The following is a 24,697-nucleotide window of genomic DNA, read 5'->3' on the forward strand; positions in this document are numbered from 1 at the left end:
ATGCAGGGAAATCTCAAGACATGCTGCCATGTTCTCCTTGTTTTCTCTTCTTTTCTCTCAACTAGATTGAAGAGCTAACCAGTAACCTGCCAGCCCTTCAGGCTCTATCCAACAGCAACTCTTCTGTGGAGAGTATTGCCAGCTCTGGAACAGGAAGCCCTCCAATGAAGAGAAAGGTGGTCAACAAATTTAAGGGCAATGCCAAGAAGGCACTGCTCAAATGGGTGCAGTGTACAGCAGCCAAGTATGTCACTTTAAAAATCATCATCATGATATATATCATATGGGAAAGGTTCATGTATGCAAAGTCTGCAAAATTAACATTTTCACATTTTTCTTTTTTAAGGAATTTTGGAATTGAGGTGAAGGACTTTGGTCCCAGTTGGCGTGATGGTGTTGCATTCCAGTCAGTGGTGCACGCCATCAGACCTGACCTGGTGGACATGGAGGTGGTACGGCGAAGAAGCAACAGGGAGAATTTGGAGGAGGCCTTTTCACTCGCAGAAAATGAGTTGGGCATTCCCCGTCTGCTGGATCCAGAAGGTGTCCTTGACCTTTTCAACAGCTCGCATTAATTATTCCAGAGTTGCAGGCTATTCTTGCAAATGGTATTGAGTATGCATGCTTAACTGTTGAGTGTTTTGGATGTTTGCTAGTGTTTTAGCACAGGAAATTGTGCTGCTAAGTTGTGTGGTGGAAAATACCACCTTACAGAGGATTAATATTCTGTGCTATCTGTAGCTCTGAGTTTCAGTCTGTGTAGAAGCAGTCTGCAGCAGCTCTGCAGTCCTGTCTTCTCTAGCAGAGTCGTGATGCTTTATTGCAGCTACACATTGAAATGCCTTTGCTTTTATAGGAGCTTGACCCGAATTTCTAGAAACATCAGGTCAAGGATGGAAATGAAAAAGACATGTATAATTAGCTGGCAGGCCTTGGGAGAGTTATCCTAAGGACACAAAGTATTTATGTGCCATACTGACTTAATACCAAAAGTAATGACTGTGTCAGATATCCTCCTCATCTCTACAGGCATCATAGCATGTTTTACCTTTAATACTGACAGGATTATTAAACCTCTCAATATATTTGCATCCATTTTTAATATGATTATTTTTGTATTCTTTCAACAAGTGCAGTGGACAATGTTTATGTTAATCTGCAGATGTGGACGTAGACAAGCCAGATGAGAAATCCATCATGACATACGTGGCGCAGTTTCTGAAGCACTATCCGAACCCCCATCATTCTGAGACCGACGGTCAGCAGGATGAGGTAGCTAACCCTAAATTTATCATTTATATTTCAAGTGTATGTAGGCAGTGATAGTTTGGGGTAAAATGGGGATTAGAATGAATGTGTAACTACATACGTTACTACATTTAAATTTGTACTTAGTGCCTACAGTTTTTCCAAAAACTGCCGACATACAGAGAACTGTCCATACTTAATGAAAATTGCTTCATCTGCTGCTGAGCAAAGGTTTTGAATAGCCATGTCTGCTTATATGTGATTCTTGTCATTTTATCACATAAAGCTTAAGTGAGATAAAGCAATCATTGCATGATCACAGCATAAATATAATCATCAACATAGTTTTCCATCAACATGGGCTCATTTAATTTCGTTCTTTAATTTATTTTTTGTGCACATTAAGCTGCTTCTTGGCTCAATTCCAACTTTTGCACTGTCAGTGCCAGTGCTCCAGGTGAGCGTTCAGGTCACGGTGCTGCATGCTTCCTGTTTGGAGTGAATGTCCACCTCAATCTTGTTCCATTTTCTATCCACTTTATTTCTTTTTCCCTTGCTGTTCTAATGCTTTTATCACATATTTGCATCTCTCCGCTTTCCTGGATAGTTTGGTCCCCAAGATATAGAGCAAATGCTTGAGGTATGTTCAACTTAAAAGACTAAATCAGAGTTTCTAACAAGATACTGTCTGTACACTCTTTTCTTCTACCTTAACTTTTAAAACTATTTAGTCCTTAAATGTAGAGGTTGTGTTTGTGTGTGTGTCTCTTTGCAAGTTGAGTCTTGAGTCTAATCTTTAACTGTGTGTGTTCGGCATGTCATTTTTACTTGAGATTCCCATTGGCCTGCTTATAATGAAAGAGATTAGGTCTGTTCCCAATCTAAGCTGTATGTCTGCTGATTGTGACAGAGAGAGGAGCGGAAGATGCTGAGAGAACTAAAGGTGTTTTTAGATCAGCTGGAGAGAGATGTGCTCCGGGCCCAAGGAACAGAGGGAAGCCTTGCTGACAAGTACCAGGTTAGTGAGGTGTGGCAAATGGACTGTAGCATTCTTCTTTGGAAAACTCATTTAGCAATGTGTGTCTGCTTTTTTTTTTTTTAGGCATTTAAGAACTTCCGTGTCCAGTATGAAATGAAGAAAAAGCAGACAGATCCACTCTTACAGCCAGTCCAAAAGGATGGCAAGCTCTCTGTGGATCAAGCTCTGGTCAAGCAGGCCTGGGACCGTGTGTCTACCAGGGTAATTGTACTGCATGAATAATTCATTATGGGCCACAAAGACAGCAGGAAAATTTGTGATAATTAACCACACATGAATTAAATAAAACCTGATGATTAGTAATAATCATTCTTTTTTAGTTGTTGTTCTTTTCTTGGCTAAAAAGATTGGATTGATGCACTGGAGGCTCTGAGAAACACCAGTCAGGGTTCATCTATTTACTCGTTGCCAATGAAAGTTCAGTGGGGTGCAAGCGGTTTGTTCAGAGGGGGAGGAGATGGGAACAGAGGCAATTTTGTTAACGGGGCGGTCTACTCCTCGAGACCCCCACAGCTTGTCTAGACTTGCATAACACTCTTTTGTGGCCTGATTGCTTGTGACCATGTGGAAATGTTATGCCCAGCATAGCCTCCTGTACGGTGGGATCTTGCTTTGGTAGAGTGGTTTTGTTTAATGAGTGTCAATTGCAGCTGCTGGACTGGCACATCCATCTGGACAAGTCCCTGCCTGGGCCTCTGGGAGTGATTGGCGCCTGGCTGCACAGAGCCGAGATGGCTCTGAGAGAGGACATTCCCATCCAACATGCTCATGAGGAGACAGCCAATGTTCTTCACAGAAAACTAGAGCAGCATAAGGTAGCATAGCTTACCTTTTAGTCTTTACGTGTTGTGGGGTTAACTTTGTTTTGGACGGTATGAAGAAACAGGCGCTTGTTTAATTTTGCAGGAGGTATTGAAAAGCTTGGAGTCCCACAGGCAAACCTTTCAGCAGATCCACAGGGACAGATCGGTGAATGGGGTGCCTGTCCCACCTGAGCAGCTCCAGGATATGGCAGAACGGTAAGATCGTTGTCAGGATTTTTCTTTGCCGTTTCATGATTTCTTTTTTTGCACTTTTCAAAATAATAACAGACCATTTGTTTAATTTGCAGGTTCAACTTTGTGTCTACATCATCACACGCTCACTTGATTAAGCTGGAATTCTGGGAAATGAAGTATCGACTGATGGCATTTCTTATGTTGGCTGAATCAAAACTCAAGTCGTGGATCATTAAATATGGCCGACGGGATTCAGTTGAACTCCTCTTGCAAAGCTACCTTGTAAGTTGAAGTCATAGGAATTGTAGTCCGGGTTTTTAAAAGACATCAAACCAACGAGCGTTTCTCTTTCTGTTTCAGACATTCGTTGAAGGCCACAGATTTTTTGAGCAGTATGAGACAATCTTCACAGGTCTCAAGCAAGCTGCAGAGGTTTATGTTAAATCTGACAGTTCAAGTAAGTCTCTTTGCTTTTTTATTTATAAGCTGCTTTTTTATTTGTGCATACTATATGCAAGTGTTTTAATTTGGGCTTCTTGTAAACAGACTTACTGTTGATTTCACGTTACAGGGTCTAAGACCTGTAACAGAGGTAAGTCCAAAAACAGTCCAAACTTTGCCTGATCCTGAGCCATTTCTGTCTGCAAATAGGGGGCTGCACTTCTCGTTTCGCTCTCTTTAAAATCCCCAAACTATGAAATCATGCATAATGCATGCAGTAACAATAGTTTGAATGCTTTTTTAGCATGATTTTTCTGACCTAACACACCAGCATCAACCATGAGGCCAAATCATCAGCGGACATAATCAAATACTTTGTATACAGGTGGCATCCATGCAGATTTTGGTTTAACTGAACTACTATTTCTATTCTCTGTTTTAAGTTGATGAAGCAGAGGGGGTGAGTAAATTCCTCAGTGATACCACAGCTCAGTGGAAGAACCTGGCTTTGGAGGTGCGCAGTGTACGGAGCATGCTGGAGGAAGTGATCGCTAACTGGGAGAAGTACAGCAGCACAGTGGCAGCTCTGCAGGCTTGGCTAGAGGATGCAGAGCAGATGCTCAGCCAGTCAGAGAATGCCAAACGTGTAAGTGCATTCAGATAATAGAAAAAACAATATTTTCTGTACAATTTATGTTGATTTTTTAAAAACATGAATAGAAAGAAAAGCATATTTTTCTCTTTGGCCAAGGAGTGGACAGTTAAAGTTGTGTTACCTTTTTTATTTTTCCTTGTTACAGGACTTTTTCAGAAACCTCTCCCACTGGATCCAGCAGCACATGGACATGAACGATGCCGGGAACTTTCTCATTGAGACGTGTGACGATACGGTCTCACGGGATCTAAAGCAGCAACTTCTGCTGCTGAACGGGAGATGGAGGGAACTGTTTGTTAAAGTCAAACATGTAAATGCAACACACTTTGGAACAACACATGCACCACCAAAAAATATCGAATTGTACTTTTTATCCAAACAGCTGCAAGTTTTAACGATTTGGACAAAAATATTGTGGTATCTTTTATTTCACTTGCAGTATGCAAGAGCGGATGAGGTGGATAAATTGAGGCAAGACTACCAAGACGGGATTAATACACTGAAGATGTTCATGGATGCAACCAATGAGAAGATGACAGCTCCTATCCAAGTATCTTTTCTAAATTGCAGAGCCTTTGTCCAAGATGTTGAGGTAAATCTGCTTTCTCAACTTAGACAAATCCTTATAGAGAATACCTCTATTATATGATATATCATCATTTTTTTCAACTTCCTCTAGGAAATCAAGCACAAATTGCCAGCTATGGAAGCAGCCTGTAAGGCAGCAAGCCGTACAGCTCAGCTGTTAACCAAAGACACTCCACAAGAGGAAGTTTCACAGATGATGACTGTGATGGCTTCAATCAAAGAGCAGCTGAGTAACGTGTGTACAAGTCTATATAGATTACATGGCCTTACTTTAATGTGTGATTAAAATAGAAATCCTGCTGCTTAACACCACTGCATCTTACTTACTCTATTAGCTTTTTTGCACTACTTTGTATTCCTGAGCAAAGGAGGTCTTTAAATGAAATCCAAGCTGTGAGATCTAACCTCTTAGATTTTCTAGCCCATGGTTTATTAAAATTAAATCAAGAACTGCCACTTCCTACAACATCAAATGTACCATTTTTATTAATAGAATAAAAGCTAAACCGCTTTTTTACTCTAATAGAACATTTTGTTTTTACGTACTGACATTTTTTTTTAAAAAAAATCATAATTTTAAAAGTGGATAACCTGTATTGAACATAAGGATAATGAAGTTTCTTATGATGAAATATTATTACCATTTCTCTCCTCCAATCAGATAAGGGAGAGATGTTTGCCTCTGCTTCGGGAGTCTCAATCGCTTTTACCTCCACTGGAGGAAATGGAGAAGAATATCACAGGCTTCTACCAAGCTCTGGAGAAGGCTAGTCATATCACCAGCACCACCGACTCGGAGGGACCAGTAGACTTTAAACAGAAATGCCAGGTGAGTCACTGTGAAATACACTGAGGCATTTTAGTAGTTCGAGCAGATTTATGTATGTTTTAGCCTAAACCCCTCAGGATGAACATAAATGGCTAACACCCTACCTGTCATTTAATACTGCAGGAACTGGCAACCTTCACACATAGCTGTAAGAAGTGTCTGACAGTAATAGAGAAAGACCACCAGACCATCCAGAAAATAATGAACAGTAGTAAAACCCTTGAGCATATGGATATGGGTCTACTGCAGAAACGGGTAGCAGACCTGCAGACCTCATCACAGGTAAACATCAAGACCTGCTGTCTTCTCCACCATAATCAGTGACTGAATTATTTTAGCACTAAAAATGACTTATTTTGTGCCTAGAACTTGATTAAAGAGTCCACAGAGTGGAGAAAACATGTGGAGGCCAACAGCAGTCTAATGAAGAGATTTGATGAGTCACGGGTAGAGCTGGAGAAGGTTCTTAAAATGGCACAGAACTTTCTGACAGAAAGAGGCAACCCAGAAGAGCTGCTGAAGAAACACACTGTGAGTGTACTTTGCCAGATTCAGATGTTTTAGATCTTTCATATCAGTTTATGACAGTATACACGATATGTATACTTGAATCCCAGTGCAGTAACATGTACAACAATGAAACAAAGTATAGTCTGTGCAAAGTGTTAAACATGATGAGCAGTTATGGGATTTTTCAGGAATTCTTTGGACAGCTCGACCAGCGGGTCTTGAACACTTTCCTGAAAGCTTGTGATGAGCTGACAGACATTTTGCCGGAGCAGGAGCAGCAGTCACTGCAGGAAACAGTTAGAAAGCTGCATAAACACTGGAAGGTTGGTGTCAAGGATGTTTAATCCATTAATTTAAAATGTTTTCAATCTCAATATGACTTTTATAAGATAGTAAGAAATTCTTAAAATGTACTGGAATGACTGACACTCTCTCTGCAGCTTTTCAAAAAGTTGGTGCAAACAAACTGTGCTGCTCAGAGTCTGACAGCTTTGCTGTTGTCTTTCTCCTTTTTCAGGATATACAGACAGATGCTCCCTTTCATCTCCTGCATCTGAAGGTGGAGGTGGAAAGAAGCAAGCTGATGTTGTCACTGCAAGAGTGCCAGGCAGAGCTGACCAGGGAAAACCGCCACCTGGCTAGCATGGGAAGCGAAAGGCTCATTAAGGAGCACAGGGTAAGCACAGTGTAGATGGCTGGCTGGCCTGGTTACATGTATTGATTAACTCAGTGTGAATCAGTTCACTGCCTCGCACAGTAACAGTGTGTCGAGAGCTGAATCTCTTTCCTGTCACCCAGCTTAGCAGCATTTTGTTTTGCCTTGGATTCACATGCATTTTCTGCTTTATATAAATGGCCTTCAGGCCTTCTTTAGGGAAAAGGGTCCACAGTCTATATGTGAGAAAAGGCTGCAGCTGATGGAGGAACTTTGTCAAAAACTCCCCGAGGGTGACCTGGCTCACCAGACCTTGGAGACGGCAAGAAAGGACTTTGCTGAGGTCCGGGAGGAAATTGAGAACACTCACCAGAAGCTAATGCAGCACCAAGATAAATGGAAGGAGTACAACAAAAGGTGCAATAATGTTATAAAATTAGTCATTATGATTCATTTCTTTCAGTGTAAAAACTTTCTGTAAATGTCACATACGCACATACTTGCAAGAAGAGGTCTGAGCTGTGTTTAGAATTTAACCTTGTGTTTTGTGGCACTGCAGCAATAAAACTGTGTGTTTGTCATTCCCGGGCAGTGCCACACATTCCTGGCATACCCAATGTAATCATGTTAACATTCTTTCATTCACTTGAGAAAAAGAACAGCAGTTGTAGCAGTTACGAGTGTTTTCAGTTTTTGGTACAAAGATCACAGATTCCAAATTACGTCCATCCATCCATTCTCCTCCACTTATCTTTATCAGGGTCACGGGGGGCTGGAGTCTATCCCAGCTTCCGTAGTGCATCTGATATTTAATTATATATATATTCTTAGAGAAGTACTCATTTTCTGTATAAATTTAAAGTGCTGTTCAAGGTTTTCATGAGATTTGTTTTTGGTGTCAAACAGATACGCTGAACTTTCCTGTTGGCTTATATCTAAAGAAAGCCAACTAAGGATGCTGAGAAACCGAGCTAATGACCCCAATAAATATGGCACGGTGAAGGCTACCATAACGGTGAGTTAGTCCTCTTCCTAAAGTCCAAACTGTTTACTTCCTTTCCCATTTTCTTCTGTGGTGTGTCACATCTGATATCTAATAGGCTTCTCAGTGTCGTGTCTGAGGATGTTACTGTATAAACACTCCGAGTCAGGTGACTCTTGTCCACACGGGTCGTATCACACTCTGTTGTTGTGTGCAGGAGCTGAGGAATGATGCAGAGCTACAGGAGGGGAATCTTGGCTGGCTGAAAAGCCGTATGGCTGTACTGATTGAAATCTGTGCTGACAGCGATGCCCAGAGGCAAGGAAGTGCACTGAGCAAGCTCTCCACTGATTTTAAGGGTCTTCTCGCTTCTCTGTTAGAGGTAAGTGATGTTCTCACATGTTTTTTTCTTAAGGTGCCAAAAACAATTAAAATACCATACAGTAAAAATAAACTGTGAATACAGATATAGTATGAAGAGTGTGAAACTCATTTTAGTTAACTTGCACATGCAACCTAGTTTGAGTTGGACCTACTAGTCTTTAACAAACCAATAATTTATTCAAAAAATAGGTACAAATACTTCATATGTAGATCTAAATCACAGTCATATTTTACTTTTTAACAGAAAACAGTTAAAATTGGGATTATAAATGATTTCCCTCCAATTTAAGATATAAATTTTCATGCTGTGCAGTCATCCTCTTGACAGGATGGCTCTGGCCTGTGGACCATATAAGTGAGACCACTGAATTTTATCAAAATATCTCTTATCAGCTACAGTCTAAGATATGAGTTATTAAATATTGTTACAGTTGACATCATGAAACTGACATTTTCCAGCCAACAGAAGCAGACAATAGCAATATCCAAACGTAAGTATTGTTTGTGACAGCGTTGCATTTTTCTCTCATGTCTTTAATCAGGCCGAGAAGATGGTGCTGGCTGTTGGGGATTGTGTACAATTCAGAGAAGAGGTACAAACTACACTGGAAGACCTGCTTCAGGGGCAGAAAGAGGCTCAGGCTGAGGTTACTAAAATACTGGACTGCTCAACTGCTAGAGAAGCCCAACAGATGCTGCTTGTTCATCAGGTATCCTTAGACCAAACAAATAATTCCACATTACCGTGCTTTGGATTTTGGTTTTGCTTGATTTTCTTATTGAATTTGATTCTCATAACCAAACAATTTTAATGTTTCCCAATAGCAACTATTAAAACGCCTGAAACTAAAGAGGAAGGATGTTCAGCACCTTTTCACCAGAGGCCAGCAACTCCAGGCTGAGGAAGGATTGGGGGAGACTCTGCAGCAGGACCTGCAGAGTTTAGAGAACACACTTAGCAAAATGGAACAGAATATGGATTCACAGGAGCAAAGCCTTGAGGTGAGCAGTGTTTAAGACTGATCTGAAAGCAATGAAAGCTATTGATACACTGATACACTGGCTAAAGGGATGAAACAGTGTTTTTGCTGCATGCTTCTTCACCCACTAAAGTCATGAAGTTCTTTTTTGTGACACTGTGCTCTGAATAATTCTGGTGAAATGAGCATATGGTGTGAAAAGTTATTCCCAGGATCTGAGCTTAATCCTGGTGTAGTGATCAATTTAGCAGTTGTATTATTCAATTCAATTCAATTCAATTTAATTCAATTTAATTCGATTCAATTTGTATAACCTAGTATAAGTACAGGTTCAAAGGGTTTTACACCCATAAAACCATATTAAGAAATATTTGGGGGAGGAGGAGAAGGAAGTAAGAAAAAAAGGATTTTATATGCAAGTAAGAGTATTTTAAAATTAACTCTGTAAGAAACTGGAAGCCAATGTAGCTCTGCTAAAACTGGAATGATTTGTTTTTGTTCATTACCTTCATATTTCATATAGTTCTAGATAAGTTGCAGTCTACTGAGAAGGAGTTTTTCAGAGTCATGGCAGGAAACTTCGTACTTTGGCGATATTCCTAAGATGGAAGAATGATATCTTTGTGATGGAACCAATAATGGTTCAAACCAGAATCTAAAACAAAGCCCAAGACTTTTAATTTGTGGCTGTACTATGTCAGGTGATATCCCCAACTCATGAAAAGGCAGATCATGTTTGTTTTTAGGGCCAATTTAAAAAAAAAAAATCCAGTTTGTTTCTATTAAGTTTTAAGGCGTTTACAGTCATCAATTTGTTAATGTCAAGTGCTAATGAGATGAGTAGATCATTATCACATGGCTCTGTAGAAATATATCTGTGTATATCTGTGTATCATCTGCGTAACTATGGTAATGAATGTTATGATATCACGTAAGGTTGCCAAGTGGAAGCACGCATTATCGCTCCACTGCTTTGCTCTCATATTATTTTGTTAAAGTGTGAGTCAAAGTCAAAGTAAACTTTATTGCGTAAGAAGTTTTTTCTGATATTAGTCAAACTGTTCATTTTCTCTCTGCTCTAACTCAGCGGTCCCCAACCTTTTTTGCGCCACGGACCGGTTTATGCCCGACAATATTTTCACGGACCGGCCTTTAAGGTGTCGCGGATAAATACAACAAAATAAAACTAGTACCGGTACCGAAAAAAAAAATTATTCATAACACACGTGAAAAGACCCAGGAAAACCGAGTTAACGATAAAAACGATAACAAAATAACGCTAAAAACTGATAAAAACCCTGAAAACCATACATTTCACACCCGAGCCTCAACTCTCGCGGCCCGGTACCAAACGACTCACGGACCGGTACCGGTCCGAGGCCCGGGGGTTGGGGACCGCTGCTCTAACTGACTCTCTACTCTTGTGTAGTCCTCAGTATTGTTCAGTTCAGCGTCTGTTGTTGTGAAGTTTGAGGCCTTTTTTATTATTAAGCTTACTTTAATTCACAGTGCTTCCCCTTTATGTGTTTTTATATTGTTTTGCATGTTTACTCTCTCCAGGACTCTGACACAGTTACATTTTACTATATATTATATAAGCTAATGTGTGTTGCTGCGTATAAATAAATGAATGAAGTGAGTAAAGGAAAATGTTATGTATAGAGGATTGAAAGGTCTGACTGATATTTTCTAATGGAGTACTGTTCTTTGAGAAGCATTACAGCTCTAAGGATGCCTCGCTGCAGTGAGTCAGATATGTTATTCTTAATGGTGCTGCTATGGGCTGTTGAGATGAGGGGTTAGTGTTGAAATGGAAATTTAAGTTCTGCCTTTTTTATGCTAGCGGTTATACTGATAATCAGTAATGTAAACACCGATGATTTTGTGCAGTTGCTGCCTTGTATGGTGTGGTTGTTGTCGAGTGTTAGCAGTGCTGACTCATCACCCCTGCTGATAGGTGCAGACACTATGGTGTCATTTGCATACATAGTAGTCATACCGAGCAGGTTTGGTATAGTGTTGTGCCTTTGTGTTCTGTTAGTGTGATCTTAATGTGTTTTTTCTGCCACTGGGTGATGATTATTATCTTGCTATAACATTTAAATATGAAGGTTTGATATCAGCAGTAAACACAATGAATGGATCTAAAAATAATGCTGATCTGACCTTAATGAGTTTGACGCTTGTCATTCCCAGGTCACACTGGCAGCCTGGCAGGAGTTTGACAGCCAACAGGAAGCAGTTCATGAGTTTGTTAACAAAGCACGCTCAACAATGGAGAGAGACCTGAACTTCAGCAGTCCAGAAAGTCTGGCAGTTGAACTTGATCAGGCCAGAGTAAGTCTTCTTTTTTAAGTTAGAAAAAACAAACAAATAAACAAAACCAAAAAACCAAAAAATATCTTTTGGTTGACTCTTAACATTTAAACTGAAAGGTATGGTTTAAATAAATACTGTAGAAAACTATACTAAATGTTGCCATTTTGTGAGCAGGTGCTGCTGAAGCAATGTGAAGCAAAGGCCTTACATATGAACACGTTGCTGAAGAGATCAGCAGAAATCCAGCTGGGCCCCAAAAACAAGACTCTGCTTTTACAGCAAGCCCGTTCTCTCAGCGAACAAGTGGATAAAATAGAGTCTGGGCTGAAAAAAGAGTAAGAAAATAGATTCATTGATTAAAGCTTTTATTTTGTTCGGAAACACACATACGCATACACACATTGGAGCATTTGAGAGTTTGCTGACTGACATGTGCAGTAGTAAATTTAGCTGTCTTACACCTAACATGACTCATCAGGCATTGCTTGCAGCTAAAACTTATATTATTTATAATTTTTACTCCCCCAGTGTCAAGAATCTGGAAGAAATGAAAGATCAGTGGGATCAGTTTAGAGCTGGATTTGAAGCCTTTTCCTTATGGATATCTGAAAAGGAAAAACAGCTGGATGCAATGAAGTCTTCTACTTTGCCTCTGGAGGAACAGATCGACACAGTCAAGGTACAGTAGTGTGTATTATAACGCTCCAAATCTTTAAAACCAGGTTAAAAAGTAATATTAGCCAGCAAGCAATAACCACAAAGCCAAAACATTAAAGTTAAAATCGATAAGGTGTCTAAAGAGGCCATTGGAAGCAACAGTGCAATATTGCTTTGCCCATCGAGCCTGTCTCTCTCATTGACACCCACAGCAACCCCCAGTCTTTAACACAAATGAGAGAACGAGCTACTCATGAAGTCTGTGGTTTGTATCTGACTTCCTCAAGCTGTCACAGTTTTGACAAATTTGCCTTGAGGGTGAAACTTATATTTCCTGAAAAATTGGAAGATGGCACATTTAAGGCACAAAACCCCAGAGAAAATATTGGCTGTTGGGATATATCGGGCAACACTCGAACAGTTTAGTAATGGCAGAGGTTAAGTTAAGAGGCTAACAACTTTAACAAGGGGCCAAATTGTGATGGCAAGATGGGGTCGGAAATCTTGATAAACTGTATGCTGGCTATCATATAAGTGCATCAAATACACATTAGATAGAAGATTACTACATTTGAGGATACACACATCAGATCTGAATGATGAGACAATAGAAATAGATTGTGGTCTGATGACTCACATTCGTGCATGTATCGCCATTAATTAGTCACTTATTACCTTTAATAAAAGGGACACATCGTCTATTTATTATTAATTTGGAATTATAAAAATGAATGCCTTATTCTGTCTGACTATGTTTAACAGCTACTAGCCCAACAAAGAGTTTCCTTCCTAATTAGTCCTTACTGACAAATAAACAGTAACTACTGGTGATTTAATTGTGGGCAGGACCTCTTTTTAGATTGAGGAACACTGATTGAGTCATAAAGATCTTATTTGGACTTTATTACAGTTTAATTGTCTTGCTTTTTCAGGCTGTTGTGGCAGGACTTCAGTCTCGAGCGGAGGTTCTTTCTCAGCTGGAGACAGACTCCCAGGCCCTGGCTCAGTTTGTGTCTTCGGGGGAGGCGGCTCGCATCAAGGCTCGTTTGACCCAAATCGGCAGGTACTGGGAGGAGCTGAAGGAGAGCGTTCAGCAGCTTGATGGACAGCTGGAGGAAAGCTCTTCTCACCAGCAGAAGTTCAAAATGAGCCTAGAGGAGGTATATATTCACTGACTGATACTGCTGAACTTTGGTATATAGAAAAGATTAGAGAGATAATAATTAATGGAGTTAATCGGGTCTTAATTTTCTGTCAGGTACAAGCATCTCTTAGTGAGCTGTATACAAAGCTGGAGCATCCTATCAAATCCTGCACCTCCTCATCAGAGACCTACAAAGCCCTTCAAAACCACATGGTATTAATTTCTTTCTACAATTGCTCATTTTATGAGTTAACTTTAAATACCAGTAATGGTACGAGAGTGCAGGTTGAGGCTTTGTTGGTCACTGCCATGTGTTATTATTCTCCAGGATGCCTGTCAGTGTCTGGAACGGCTGAAAGGAACCTTGCTGTCGCTGTCGGCTGGCGCCCGTCGACTGAGTGACAAAGAGCAAGCAGAGCGGACTGTGACAGAGCTAAACACCACCTATGACCAGCATGTACAGGAAGCAAAGGACAAACAGAGCACTTTGGAAAACCTGCTCTCCCTTTGGCAAAAGTATGGATTATGTAGCATAGTAATTTTAAAAGCTTTAGGATAAAATTAAGAAATGCTGATAGTTACATTTGATATGGACAATAGACAAAACAGAGCCGTGTCTCCCTTTGAAGCAAAGTGCACCCAACTCTGTGAATAAATCTTACAATTCCAATGTTTCTGATGTCCTTCAGGTATGAGAAGCAGCATTCAAACTTTATTTCCTGCTTGGAGAGAAGTGAATCTGCATCCAAACCAGAAAGTCCGTTCCTGTCAGCAGATAAAGCCAAGCTCCGCGGCGAGATACAGAATTTGCAGGTACAATTTATACAGACACAGTTTAACTATGAAACAGAATTCCATTAATAATATATTATTGTAACAACATGGATGAATATTTTTTCCTTGCAGTCCTTGCACTCTGAGGTCCAATCCCTTGAGAGGGCTCATGCTGAACTGGCGTCTTTGGCGACATCGTTGTATCCCACTGCAGAGGGAGAGAGAGTTAGTCAGCTGAAAGATGAGCTTGAAACCCTGCAGAGGAGATTGCATGTCCAAAATGAAGTTCTCCCTCAAAGGTACAATGAAATAGTCTGACTGCAAATTAAATTTTAAAGCTTGTCTTGCACTAACTAAATTGTGGAGTTACCATGGAGCCTTTTTCTACCCCAGAATCTCAGAGCTTAGGAGCCACCTTTCACTGGTAGAGCAGTTTGACCAGGCCTTGCTTAAATTCTGCCAATGGAGTGAGAACATGCTCTCAAATCTGCACTCATCTCCTCAAATCAATATCGGCAAACTGCAACCTGCTGCAACACAAGTAAAGGTAAGAACTGAAATGTTTTTCTTACATTTGCATGCCTAATACACCCGTGGCAAAGACATGCTGAAAAGACAGGTTTACCTAAACATTGTTAAGCCACCCTTCAAGACACAAAAATACATCACTTTATCTCTTAACTCTGGTTAATCAAAAGAAAAGGACTCAAACTGTTCTTGCTGTGAGGCGACACTGCTTACCATTTTACCACCATGCCAACTTTTCTATTTACTGAATATCTATTGATGCTGCTATCTGTCTTTATTGAAGTAAAAGATACATACCTTTTCTGTGTACCACAGGGTGACATTGTATGTCTATTTGATCTTAAAGTCACAACCACACATACATATTAAAAAAAGGAAATCAAATCAATCAAATGTTTAAGGTGTAATCTTGAACACTATTAAAATTTTTCTTTTGAGCCAAATTTAACCTGATTTTTTTTACCTTAATTTACTATTTAGATGTACTTCAGACATATTATGGAAAAAATTGGATTCTAGTCTCTAAAATACCCAAATTTTGCTAAATTTAGACATAAACCCCCAACCCCGAAACAGATGGCCACCCCTCCTTGAGCCTGGTTCTGCTGGAGGTTTCTTCCTGTTAAAAAGGGAGTTTTGCCTTTCCAATGTCGCCAAACAGTTTTCTCTGTTTTCTCTGTATTATTGTAGGGTCTTTACCATACAATATAAAGCACATTGAGGCAACTGTTGTTGTGGTTTGGTGCTATTTAAATTAAATATGAATTGAACTGAATGTAACATTCAATAGCCTTTTTTAAAGGCTATGACTGACAAAACCAACATGCTTTTCTCCAAGATAAAAGGAAATAGGCAGAGGAATTGAGCTTTCAGAGCAACAGCTGATTCTCTAAAACTTGCATCTTACAGGAGATGCAGGCGGCCCTGCAGAAGCAGTCCAGTGTGAGAGAGAGTTTGGAGCAGCAAACCGAGAAGCTCTGTCAGTTCTGTGAGCCTGGTGATGCACAGCTCCTACGTAGCAGAGCAGACAGCTGTCTGCAGCCCTACATGGAGGCCCACAATATAGCCGAGCTCCAGTTGGAGTGCCTGGAAAGGCTCGAGGCTTTTTTGCAGACCCACAGTGTGGTGACTGGAGTTTTGCGGGGTCTGAGACAGACTGTCGAAAGTGCTGGGAGCTGGGACCGTGGAAGAGTGGAGGAGCTGCAGCAAGAGCTGACCACTATTGTCCCAGACATTAGTCAGCTCGAGACTCTAGCCATCAGTCTGGACAGCAGTCTATGCAAAAGTCATCTTCACATTGGTGCTGATGAGGGTTCTCCTAAGTCATGTCGCATGCTGGCGGATTCACTTAGTGTTGAGCTGGATGCAGTGAGGAACTTGCTTGGTACTAAGCAGAATGAAGCAGAAGCCCTGGGGGCTCTGTGGACTTCATTTAGACAGCGGAAAGAGCAGCTTCTGAAAGCCGTGGAAGATATTGAAGAAAAAGCAGAGCGCCAGAGCCTTAAAGAGCCCAGCCTGCATGGCTTACAGCAACGGTAGAGTATTATAGCAATATCTGATGTAATTCAAATGTGAAGTTAGTGGTGAAATTGACAACTGAACATAGTCAATAACTATACATATTATCCCTCTGTGTGTCAGACTTCGGTTCTTTAATCAGCTAGAAGATGAGCTCCACTCACACCAGCATGAGGAGCAGTGGCTGAGGGACAAAGGCAACCAGCTGGCTCAGAGAGATGCAGAGTTGGCTGGAGAGGTACTGAGGGAAATCAGCTTGCTAGAGACTACATGGGAAGACACCAAGAGGCTCATTGCAGAGAGGTACAGAAGTAAAAGCAATGGGGATTCCTTCATTCTAACATGTGTTTAAGTGTGTTTGAGTGTCTTTAAACACATTTTTCTTCAATTTACTGTATTTTCCAGTTAATTTACAGTTAAAATGAAACAAACTCATTTCCATTTGACAGACAGGAGCAGTGCAGTGTCCTTACTGAGCTTATGAGAGAATACCAAATCCTGAAAGCCTCACTCAGCAGCACTATTGAGAGTGCTGAGCCTTTGCTTGAGATAAGCTCTGTTCTGAAGGACCACGAGGAAACTAGGAGGTCACTAACCAAGGTTGGAACAAAATATATAAATATATAAATCGCTTTTAGGAATTATGCCTCTATTCTTTTTCTTATATTGAGGCTCAAGACTACATTGTGTTACTTAAATACTTTGCTGTCTTTACTTCATTTGTAGCATGAAGCAGTGAAGGTGGATCTGGCTGCCAAGCAGCATGAACTAGATCAGTTTTCCAGCAAAGGAAAACAGCTGGTGACTGAACTAAAGAAGGTCCCTGAGTGTGACTCTCAAATGATGAAAAAGGATATGGAGACACTTGTTGACCAGTGGTTGGATGTAAGCCTGACTTTAAGAGTTCATTTCTGAAGCATCAGTGTTATGCCTTGTTGTTAACAGTAAAGTTCTCTGCTCAGGTTTTTGCAGGGGTTTTTTTAAATCGGAGAAAAAGACTGGACTTCTATCTGTGTTGTGTCTATGTGTTAACAGAGAGCGTAAAAAGCTATACTCTGTGTAAGATGTACAACAGAGCATAAATTTCATCTACTGTGGATTAAGGTTTACTGTCCACACAGTTTAATCAACAATGGTAAAGTGTATTCCATTTCCCAGGTGTCTGAGAGGGTAGATGACAACATTGATCGACTAAACCAGTGTTTGGGGCTGTGGGATGATGTGCGTAAAATCAATGATGATATTGAGAGCTGGACTGGCACAAGTGTGATTGAGCTAAATGAAAGCCTGAACAACCTAAACAACAGCCAGAAGATATCAGCAAGGCTTACAGAGTTGAAGGTACAGTAAGATATATGATGTCTTGGAAAACTGGCAAGGATTTGTTTTACCTGGGTTTGGTTGTTGTAAGTGAGCTTGTGCGTGACATGCTTTTCTCATTCGATATCTTCAAAGGTGGAACTTGGTGAGAAGGAGCAGAAACTTGAAGCCCTGCAAAGTAAAGTGGCAGAGTTGAAGAAGTGCAGTCAAAACCAAGAGACTCCAGCTAAACTACAGGTACTAAATGCAACTCTGGTTTTCGGTGGGACTGAACAAACAAATATTAGCTCAAGCGCTGCAGACGAACTGGTCTTTCTTCAGTAAATACCACAGGCCCTTACTGTGATTGTATTAGGTGTTGGAGAATGACCTGCGCAAAAAGATCTGCACTGTCCAGAAGCTACATGAGCAGGCTATGGGAAATCTCATGGACTTCAGTTCCCAACGGAAACAGCTTGAAGACTACATCTCACAGATGTCCGCATGGCTAAAAAGTATGGAAGATTCTCTAGTTTCTTCTCCAACTGGATCAGATCCTGAGGACATATGCAGAGTGAAGGTACAGTCTAAATAATAACCAATTTAAAATTATAGTCCTTGCAAAAAATTGGTGAATGCAATGTGCTTCTATAAATTTGAGAAAGAAGACAGAAATGAGAAGTTACAGTGATAATCAAAACTACATTTTTAACATGTTTTTAGGACCTCCAGAAGGAGCTGCAAAATCAGCAAGGGAGTATTGACTCCACCAGAGAAAGTCTCAACACATTGTGCAGAAAATATCCATCGGAGGAGCTGGCTGGTTTGGGTTCAGCTCTCACTGATCTTATCAAGACTTATGAGTCTGCAAACCAGCTTTCTGCAAGGACACTTGCCTCACTGCAGAACGGTCTTCAGCAGCAGTTCAATGGTAAGAAGGCTGGCTGGATAAAAACGTACAGCTATACTGCGCTTTAATGGGAATCCATGCTCTGTGTAAACTTTAATCCTGAGGAAGAAAATTATTAATTGTGTTAGATTTGATTCTGTCTAAGTCTACACCTGATATTAATTCTCTTTACCCCCCAATTCCTCAGACCTAGTTCAGGAGTTTCATCGCTGGCTGTCAGAGCAGAGGGAGATAGTGAAAGAATGCTCTGACCGATCAGGAGACACTCAAATTGTGGAACGCAAACTGCAGAAACTGAAGGTACAGTGACTACTACCACTACAGTAAATAACCTTTAATCTTTGAATATATAGTAATAGTGAAGACTTTAAAGGTATTGAATAGGTAAAAATCACAAGTTAGTGTCACTGATTCAAGATGATCAAATACAAAATTGCCACTTGTATTCATACGTTTTGGCATTGACTAGCAGCCAGAGAAGTGTTTTTAGAGGATGTTACAATGATGTTTTACTTGATCATTTAAATGATGTAGCATTCACAGGAAGGGGTTGTATGTGCAGTATCTGTGGTTAAAAGCATAAAGTCTTTCCTCTGGCTCTGGATGCTGCTTGTGTGGTGGTATGATTCACATGTGAAGGAGTTTGAAACTAAAAGTGATGTGGATTATCTATCAGGGCGCCATGGATCGTGTGGAGGAGGGTGAGGTACGTCTGACTCAGGTCTGTGAGGAAGGAGAGAAGCTCCTACTTCATCTTCCCAAAGCCAGCGCTGGGCAGGTCCAGCAGCATCTTTCATCCATCCAGCAGGACTGGGACAGCTTTGTGGAGCAGTGCAGACAGAACCAACAGATCCTGGAAGACAGTGCATCTCTTATGAAAGGGTGAGCACCTCTGCTGAAGTGCATCTGTAAAGCCCTTTGTAAGCCCACCATTTATAAGTGAGGCATTTTGATTTCCTTGTAGATTTGAGGGTCGCCTTAAGAAGCTCAGATGCTGGTTGGAACACATGGAAAAGAAAATGACCACCGATCTGCTTGAAGCCCAGCAACGTGGTCCTGAAAAGGCCGTCCTGGAACAAGTGGAGGAATACCAGCAGGAAGTGCTCAAAGAAAGGTGCTAACTATACATGTTTATTTGCCAAGGAAAGACTGTTTAGTGCATTATCATTGTTTCTGAATGTGCCCAAAAGATTCAAAGCAATTAAACATCCTACCTTCCTACATGCAGGGATTCATTTGAGCGTCTCTGTCAAGAGGGGCAGGCACTTAATGAAGGTGGGCGAGGTGATGGAAGTGAGACAAGAGTTTCTGCTCAGCTTCAATCACAACACCAGGCCTTGCTGAGGCGTGTGAGAGAGAGGCTGCGCAGTTGCCAGCTCACTTTGCAAGAGCAACAGGCCTTTGAAGAGACACTACAGGCTACCTGGACCTGGCTCAATGGTGTCCAGGAGCGCCTGGCTTCACTCAACAGCACAGTTGGCAATAAAGAGACTCTGGAAAAAAGACTAGGCCTTGTACAGGTCAGTAAATAATGTGTACCAGAAATGCAGTTATTTGGTCCACAGTGTTGTCTGGACACATTTTGAAGTGCATAAGCGATCTCATAGGTGGCTCACAGATCTTCCTTACTGTTTTCTCATATGTTCAGGATATCCTGCTAATGAAGGGCGAAGGTGAGGTGAAGCTCAACATGACAGTAGGAAAAGGTGAACAGGTTCTAAAGCACAACAGAATGGAAGGGCAAGAAGTTATTTGTCTGCAGCTCCAGAGCCTGAAGGATGCCTGGGCTAATATGTTAATGACATCTATGAGTTGTCACAGGTAGGAAACATGTCCTCTACACGGGATCTGATAAAAGTTACATTATCTACATTACGTGATGAAATTTTGTCATTTTCTATAGTCGTCTGGAGTGGACAGTGGCTCAGTGGACCAGCTATCAGGAAAATAAAAGCCAACTGCAGCAGTGGATGGAGTCAGTGGAGCAAGAGGTGGGGATGACTCTGCCTCAGCAGCCAGGCCTCAAAGAGAAGTCGGCTTTACTTGAGCGCCTCAGAGCCATCCAGGTTGACGTGGACACTCATGCAGCAGTCCTGTCACGCCTAACAGACAAGGCGGTGGAGTTGCATGAAAAAACTGGTGATCAGATTTTTGGACCAGAGTCAAGGGCAGAGCTCAATGCACACTTTGCTGATATCTCGGCTGTTGTCAAGGTGATTTAACTTCAGGCATAGGCTAAATGGTGCTTACAAATAATTACTGAATTATTGATCATCAATACAGGAAAACAGGACAGCTAAACAGAAGCTGCATCCAGGAAGCTGACTCATTCATAACTGACAGTGTTTTTATTGTCTTTTTTTCCCCAAAGGGTAAAGTACAGTCCATGCAAAACATCGTGTCTGAGCATGAGCAATATCTTGATGCTGTGAGAGACTTCAACGACTGGCTAATTTCAGCAAAAGAGGAACTCCAGCGCTGGTCTGACCTGTCAGGAGACTCAGTTTGCATTAAAAGAAAGCTCTCCAAAGTGCAGGTGAGGAAGCTTAATAATCATAATTGCTTATATTTAAGGCAAAACGTATTTGAGGTTATCTAGTTTTTCCACTGTGATGCACGTCTCATATTCCAGCCTGAAAACTTCCCCAAATAAGCACTAGGGAGACAACCATAAGGAATCAAGATATTCTTCCTCCATTCTTCTTAGCGTCAAATAAGGGCTGGACATGAATCCCAGTTATTTGTGCCAGAGGTAGCAATAATTTTATGATTTTGGCCACAGTCAAGAGCTCAGTATAATTAAGTTACCCAGTCAGCTGTACCCTTTAAAACCTAAGAAATTGTTATTTTATATTTATTTATAAAAGCCTCTAAAATATGGAGTGGGATTGTTAAACTGATAAAAAGGTCCTACAGGCAGAAAAAAATATTTAAAATTAGAATCAGATGGAAGGAATTAATACACTGTTTAGTTTGTCAGACCATGAGTGTGACTGAGCAAACAACTGGTTCACTGAGCGCATGGATTTATCCTGAAAATATTAAAAGCGGGCTACATTAACTACTGAGTTTACAGGTTTCTCAGTTGACAGATATCTTCTCGCTATATCCAGTGGGGGCACAGTTTGCTGCTGTTTACAGATTTAATTAGTAGAAATTTGCATTTAATTTGTTTGCCATTCCTTTGGATTTTTCCAGGAGTTGCTTGACTCTAAGCAGCGAGGCAGAGAGAGGCTGAACCGGGTTCAAAGATGCGGAGTAGTGGCAAGAGACTACACCGGATCGGGGGGATATGAGACTATAGAGCGAGAGGAAGCAGCCCTGTTGTCATCATGGGAACAGTGGGAGCGGGCAGCACTACAGACACGCGCAAGTCTAGAGACCACACTCTCACAGATAGCAAGCTCTGAACAAGAGTTCAACAGCCTGTCAGCACAGCTGGAGCAGGACCTGCAGGACTTCAACCGACAGCTGCAGGACTGGCGACTAAGGCTGACCCAAGCAGAGAGAAAAAATGACGGAGAGGAAGCTGTTAAGGGCTGGCAGATAGCAAAGGCAAGTCTTGGATTTAGTTTGGTTCCAATGATAAGTTAATATTAATTGACGGTCCATAACTTCATATTTGTTTTCCATTTAGGACACTTTGGAGGAACTTGTCAAAGCTGAGCCCATGTCTGATAGTCTGAAGACTAAACTAAACGATCTGTGCCGATTCTCCAGAGAAATGGGAATACAGTCGGAGAGAGTGTCTGCTCTCATCAAGGAATACAATAGGTAAGTAAAAGTAATGATGTTTTTTTCCAATGTAGACCATTATTTTATACACTATACTGTGTGATACATTTTTTCATGTATTTAAAAATGATTGATCAAGAAAGTTATAACAGAAAATAAGAAAATACAATCAACAATTTCAGATTTGACTGAAAATAATGACATTAACAGAAAGAAATTCTTAAATTCGTCATGATTTGTTTCTAGTCTGAGTCTCCAAGCCTCCAGGGAGTGCCAGGGCAAAGAGAAGCTGCTGGAACAAGGTTTCCGCTCCGCCTTCAGAGAGTTTCAACAGTGGTTGGTTAATGCTAAGATCAACACGGCAAAGTGCTTTGATGCACCTCAAAATCTCAGTGAGGCCTCGTCTAGTTTGCAGAAAATTCAGGTATAGGACTTTAATGAAACTAACTAAAGACCTAGCATCTATATCCAATATTTCAGCCTAATAATTGATCTTCTCGTCTCTTTTTTTCCTTGACAGGAGTTTCTAAGTGATAGGGAGCAAGGTCAGTCAAAGCTGAATGCTGTGGTTCTGAACGGTGAGCTTGTCTCTAGTGTCACAGCTAAAGATAAAGTTGATGCAGTTCGGGCTAAAATGAACACTGCCAGAGAGGACTGGAAAAACATGATGTCCAGTCTGCACAACAGAGAGACATGTCTGCAAGTGAGCATTCAAACACCCCTTGTCATTAACTGGGGGCATCTTATTCCCTAAAACCGTCAGTGTAGAAATCAGATTTATGCCAAGTGATGCATCAGTCTACCTGTGTGTTTCAGAATCTTGTGTCACAGATGAAGGACTTTGAGGCGAGTGCAGAACCTGTTCAGGACTTCCTAAACGCCACAGAGCTGGCTGTACAGGAGAGCAGCACAAGACTTCATGATCTCACAGCCAAGAAGTTGGAGCTTCACAAGCTACAGGTACTAATGTTCAAAATCAACCAGATTTGGAACACCCATAAAGGCCAATTATGCCACTCAGTTTAAGTGTGAACCTAACTTCCATTGACAGAAGCTCTCCATTCCAGCTAAGTTACAGAGTTAAAGCATTGCTGCTCTTCACTTTAGATGCACTGCCAAGAGCTTATGCTAACTGCAAATACTTTCTGCTCCTTTGCTACTCATATGTCTTTTTAACAGTGTCCTTAATATGAGTTAATATATTTAACCTATGAAAAGACCTTTTATAATATTTTTCATTATTTAAAATTGTCCACTGACTATTTTCTGAGGGCTCGACTGCATGTCATGACCAAGAGCTTTATTGAGACTAGCGCTGGCACGATATCTCTTTCGCTTTCCTTTTTGTCATGTTCCCATCTCTAACTCCTTGTTGTTTGTCTGAATTTAACTGTCTTAAATATCTGTGCGCCAGCTTGCATGTGTCTTTGATAACCTGCTTGTGCTTTTCCAGTCTGTGCTTGAGGAGTTAGCCTCTCAAGAGGTTCAGCTGAGCAGGCTGAAAGAGAAGGCCAAGCTGTTGTGGGACGAACACGCTGCCGGCAAGGGTTTTGTGCACCGTGTGTCACAGCTCTCTGCTCAGTACCTAGCTTTAACCAACCTGACAAAGGTAAAGTAATGCTTACCAAACTGCTTGTGCACTGGGGCATTTCTGGGGTAGGCATGGAGAGAAGACAGAGGAACTAGACTGGACAGAGCTCTGACTTAATAATGTTTTACAGATGATAACTGTGATGGTACTAACTCACCTAACTAAACACTGATTCCTTTGTTTTGTTATTGCAGCTCTTTTAAATGAGGTTATACAAACTAATTTAAATGTATCTTTGCAAGATATCTAAATCTGCATGTGCACTTTGAAGTTTGAAAGTTTGAAGCGGCTGTGGATTCCATCTGTCTAGTAACTTGCTGGTTGTGTCTGCCTTATGGTTCTGCAGGAAAAGGCATCACGAATTGATCGGATAGTCACCGAGCACCAGCTTTTCTCCCAAGGTTTAAAAGAGCTGCAGAACTGGGTGGTTGACACCAGCCATATGTTGCAGACTTACTGTGCTCCCACAGCTGACAAAAATGTTCTTGACAGCAGGATGATCAAGCTGGAGGTATACCAAGTCACTATTGTTTTTCAAAAGTAAAACATACCATGTTTAATACCAGTATAGGATTTTAATAAATGCACATGGGTGGATTTTGCACCAGGCTTTGCTAACTGCACGTCAGGAGAAGGAAATTCAGCTGAAGATGCTGATCACAAGAGGAGAATCAGTTCAGAGGAACACCTCAGCCGAGGGAGTGCCTGCAGTTCAAAAACAAATACAGGAGCTAAAAGATTCTTGGGATGCTCTGCTCTCTGCTTCTATTCAATGCAAAAGGTTTGTGCATTACCAAAAGTAACAGCAAGTACTGTTTGGTTGCTTTATAGTGCATTCTTTAGTAAATGTATTTCCATGGAAAGTGTAAATGATTTACTTTGAGGCTGCATCTGTATTTTCAGTTTTTTCATG

At 41.0% G+C, this 24,697-nt stretch overlaps 1 protein-coding gene across 7 annotated transcripts in view; it reads left to right on the forward strand.

Moving 5' to 3' along the window:
• Window positions 1-24,697, forward strand: part of syne1b (spectrin repeat containing, nuclear envelope 1b) — a 74,385-nt gene that overhangs the window by 13,569 nt on the left and 36,119 nt on the right. For 4 of the 7 annotated variants that reach the window (XM_063497174.1, XM_063497179.1, XM_063497172.1 and 1 more), the window contains exons 6-62: window positions 66-244; window positions 347-543; window positions 1,163-1,272; window positions 1,655-1,705; window positions 1,856-1,888; window positions 2,159-2,266; window positions 2,351-2,488; window positions 2,938-3,102; window positions 3,194-3,306; window positions 3,399-3,567; window positions 3,646-3,742; window positions 4,170-4,372; window positions 4,527-4,691; window positions 4,821-4,973; window positions 5,061-5,204; window positions 5,631-5,798; window positions 5,922-6,080; window positions 6,165-6,329; window positions 6,497-6,631; window positions 6,826-6,984; window positions 7,172-7,380; window positions 7,870-7,978; window positions 8,163-8,327; window positions 8,872-9,039; window positions 9,155-9,331; window positions 11,506-11,646; window positions 11,803-11,963; window positions 12,157-12,307; window positions 13,218-13,445; window positions 13,544-13,642; window positions 13,758-13,945; window positions 14,119-14,242; window positions 14,336-14,502; window positions 14,597-14,750; window positions 15,641-16,266; window positions 16,373-16,552; window positions 16,699-16,849; window positions 16,976-17,134; window positions 17,408-17,590; window positions 17,705-17,806; window positions 17,925-18,128; window positions 18,272-18,479; window positions 18,646-18,758; window positions 19,135-19,340; window positions 19,423-19,572; window positions 19,687-19,978; window positions 20,107-20,279; window positions 20,362-20,671; window positions 20,830-20,994; window positions 21,657-22,013; window positions 22,096-22,232; window positions 22,440-22,617; window positions 22,714-22,896; window positions 23,010-23,153; window positions 23,647-23,802; window positions 24,131-24,295; window positions 24,393-24,565. In XM_063497174.1, the coding sequence (XP_063353244.1) occupies window positions 66-244; window positions 347-543; window positions 1,163-1,272; window positions 1,655-1,705; window positions 1,856-1,888; window positions 2,159-2,266; window positions 2,351-2,488; window positions 2,938-3,102; window positions 3,194-3,306; window positions 3,399-3,567; window positions 3,646-3,742; window positions 4,170-4,372; window positions 4,527-4,691; window positions 4,821-4,973; window positions 5,061-5,204; window positions 5,631-5,798; window positions 5,922-6,080; window positions 6,165-6,329; window positions 6,497-6,631; window positions 6,826-6,984; window positions 7,172-7,380; window positions 7,870-7,978; window positions 8,163-8,327; window positions 8,872-9,039; window positions 9,155-9,331; window positions 11,506-11,646; window positions 11,803-11,963; window positions 12,157-12,307; window positions 13,218-13,445; window positions 13,544-13,642; window positions 13,758-13,945; window positions 14,119-14,242; window positions 14,336-14,502; window positions 14,597-14,750; window positions 15,641-16,266; window positions 16,373-16,552; window positions 16,699-16,849; window positions 16,976-17,134; window positions 17,408-17,590; window positions 17,705-17,806; window positions 17,925-18,128; window positions 18,272-18,479; window positions 18,646-18,758; window positions 19,135-19,340; window positions 19,423-19,572; window positions 19,687-19,978; window positions 20,107-20,279; window positions 20,362-20,671; window positions 20,830-20,994; window positions 21,657-22,013; window positions 22,096-22,232; window positions 22,440-22,617; window positions 22,714-22,896; window positions 23,010-23,153; window positions 23,647-23,802; window positions 24,131-24,295; window positions 24,393-24,565 (9,767 nt within the window). The remainder of the gene's footprint in view (window positions 1-65; window positions 245-346; window positions 544-1,162; window positions 1,273-1,654; window positions 1,706-1,855; window positions 1,889-2,158; window positions 2,267-2,350; window positions 2,489-2,937; window positions 3,103-3,193; window positions 3,307-3,398; window positions 3,568-3,645; window positions 3,743-4,169; window positions 4,373-4,526; window positions 4,692-4,820; window positions 4,974-5,060; window positions 5,205-5,630; window positions 5,799-5,921; window positions 6,081-6,164; window positions 6,330-6,496; window positions 6,632-6,825; window positions 6,985-7,171; window positions 7,381-7,869; window positions 7,979-8,162; window positions 8,328-8,871; window positions 9,040-9,154; window positions 9,332-11,505; window positions 11,647-11,802; window positions 11,964-12,156; window positions 12,308-13,217; window positions 13,446-13,543; window positions 13,643-13,757; window positions 13,946-14,118; window positions 14,243-14,335; window positions 14,503-14,596; window positions 14,751-15,640; window positions 16,267-16,372; window positions 16,553-16,698; window positions 16,850-16,975; window positions 17,135-17,407; window positions 17,591-17,704; window positions 17,807-17,924; window positions 18,129-18,271; window positions 18,480-18,645; window positions 18,759-19,134; window positions 19,341-19,422; window positions 19,573-19,686; window positions 19,979-20,106; window positions 20,280-20,361; window positions 20,672-20,829; window positions 20,995-21,656; window positions 22,014-22,095; window positions 22,233-22,439; window positions 22,618-22,713; window positions 22,897-23,009; window positions 23,154-23,646; window positions 23,803-24,130; window positions 24,296-24,392; window positions 24,566-24,697) is intronic. The other 3 variants (XM_063497178.1, XM_063497175.1, XM_063497176.1) reach the window with 3 other exon arrangements.

The sequence above is a fragment of the Pelmatolapia mariae genome, linkage group LG16_19, assembly GCF_036321145.2.
Source record: "Pelmatolapia mariae isolate MD_Pm_ZW linkage group LG16_19, Pm_UMD_F_2, whole genome shotgun sequence".
Classification (NCBI taxonomy): Eukaryota; Metazoa; Chordata; class Actinopteri; order Cichliformes; family Cichlidae; genus Pelmatolapia; species Pelmatolapia mariae.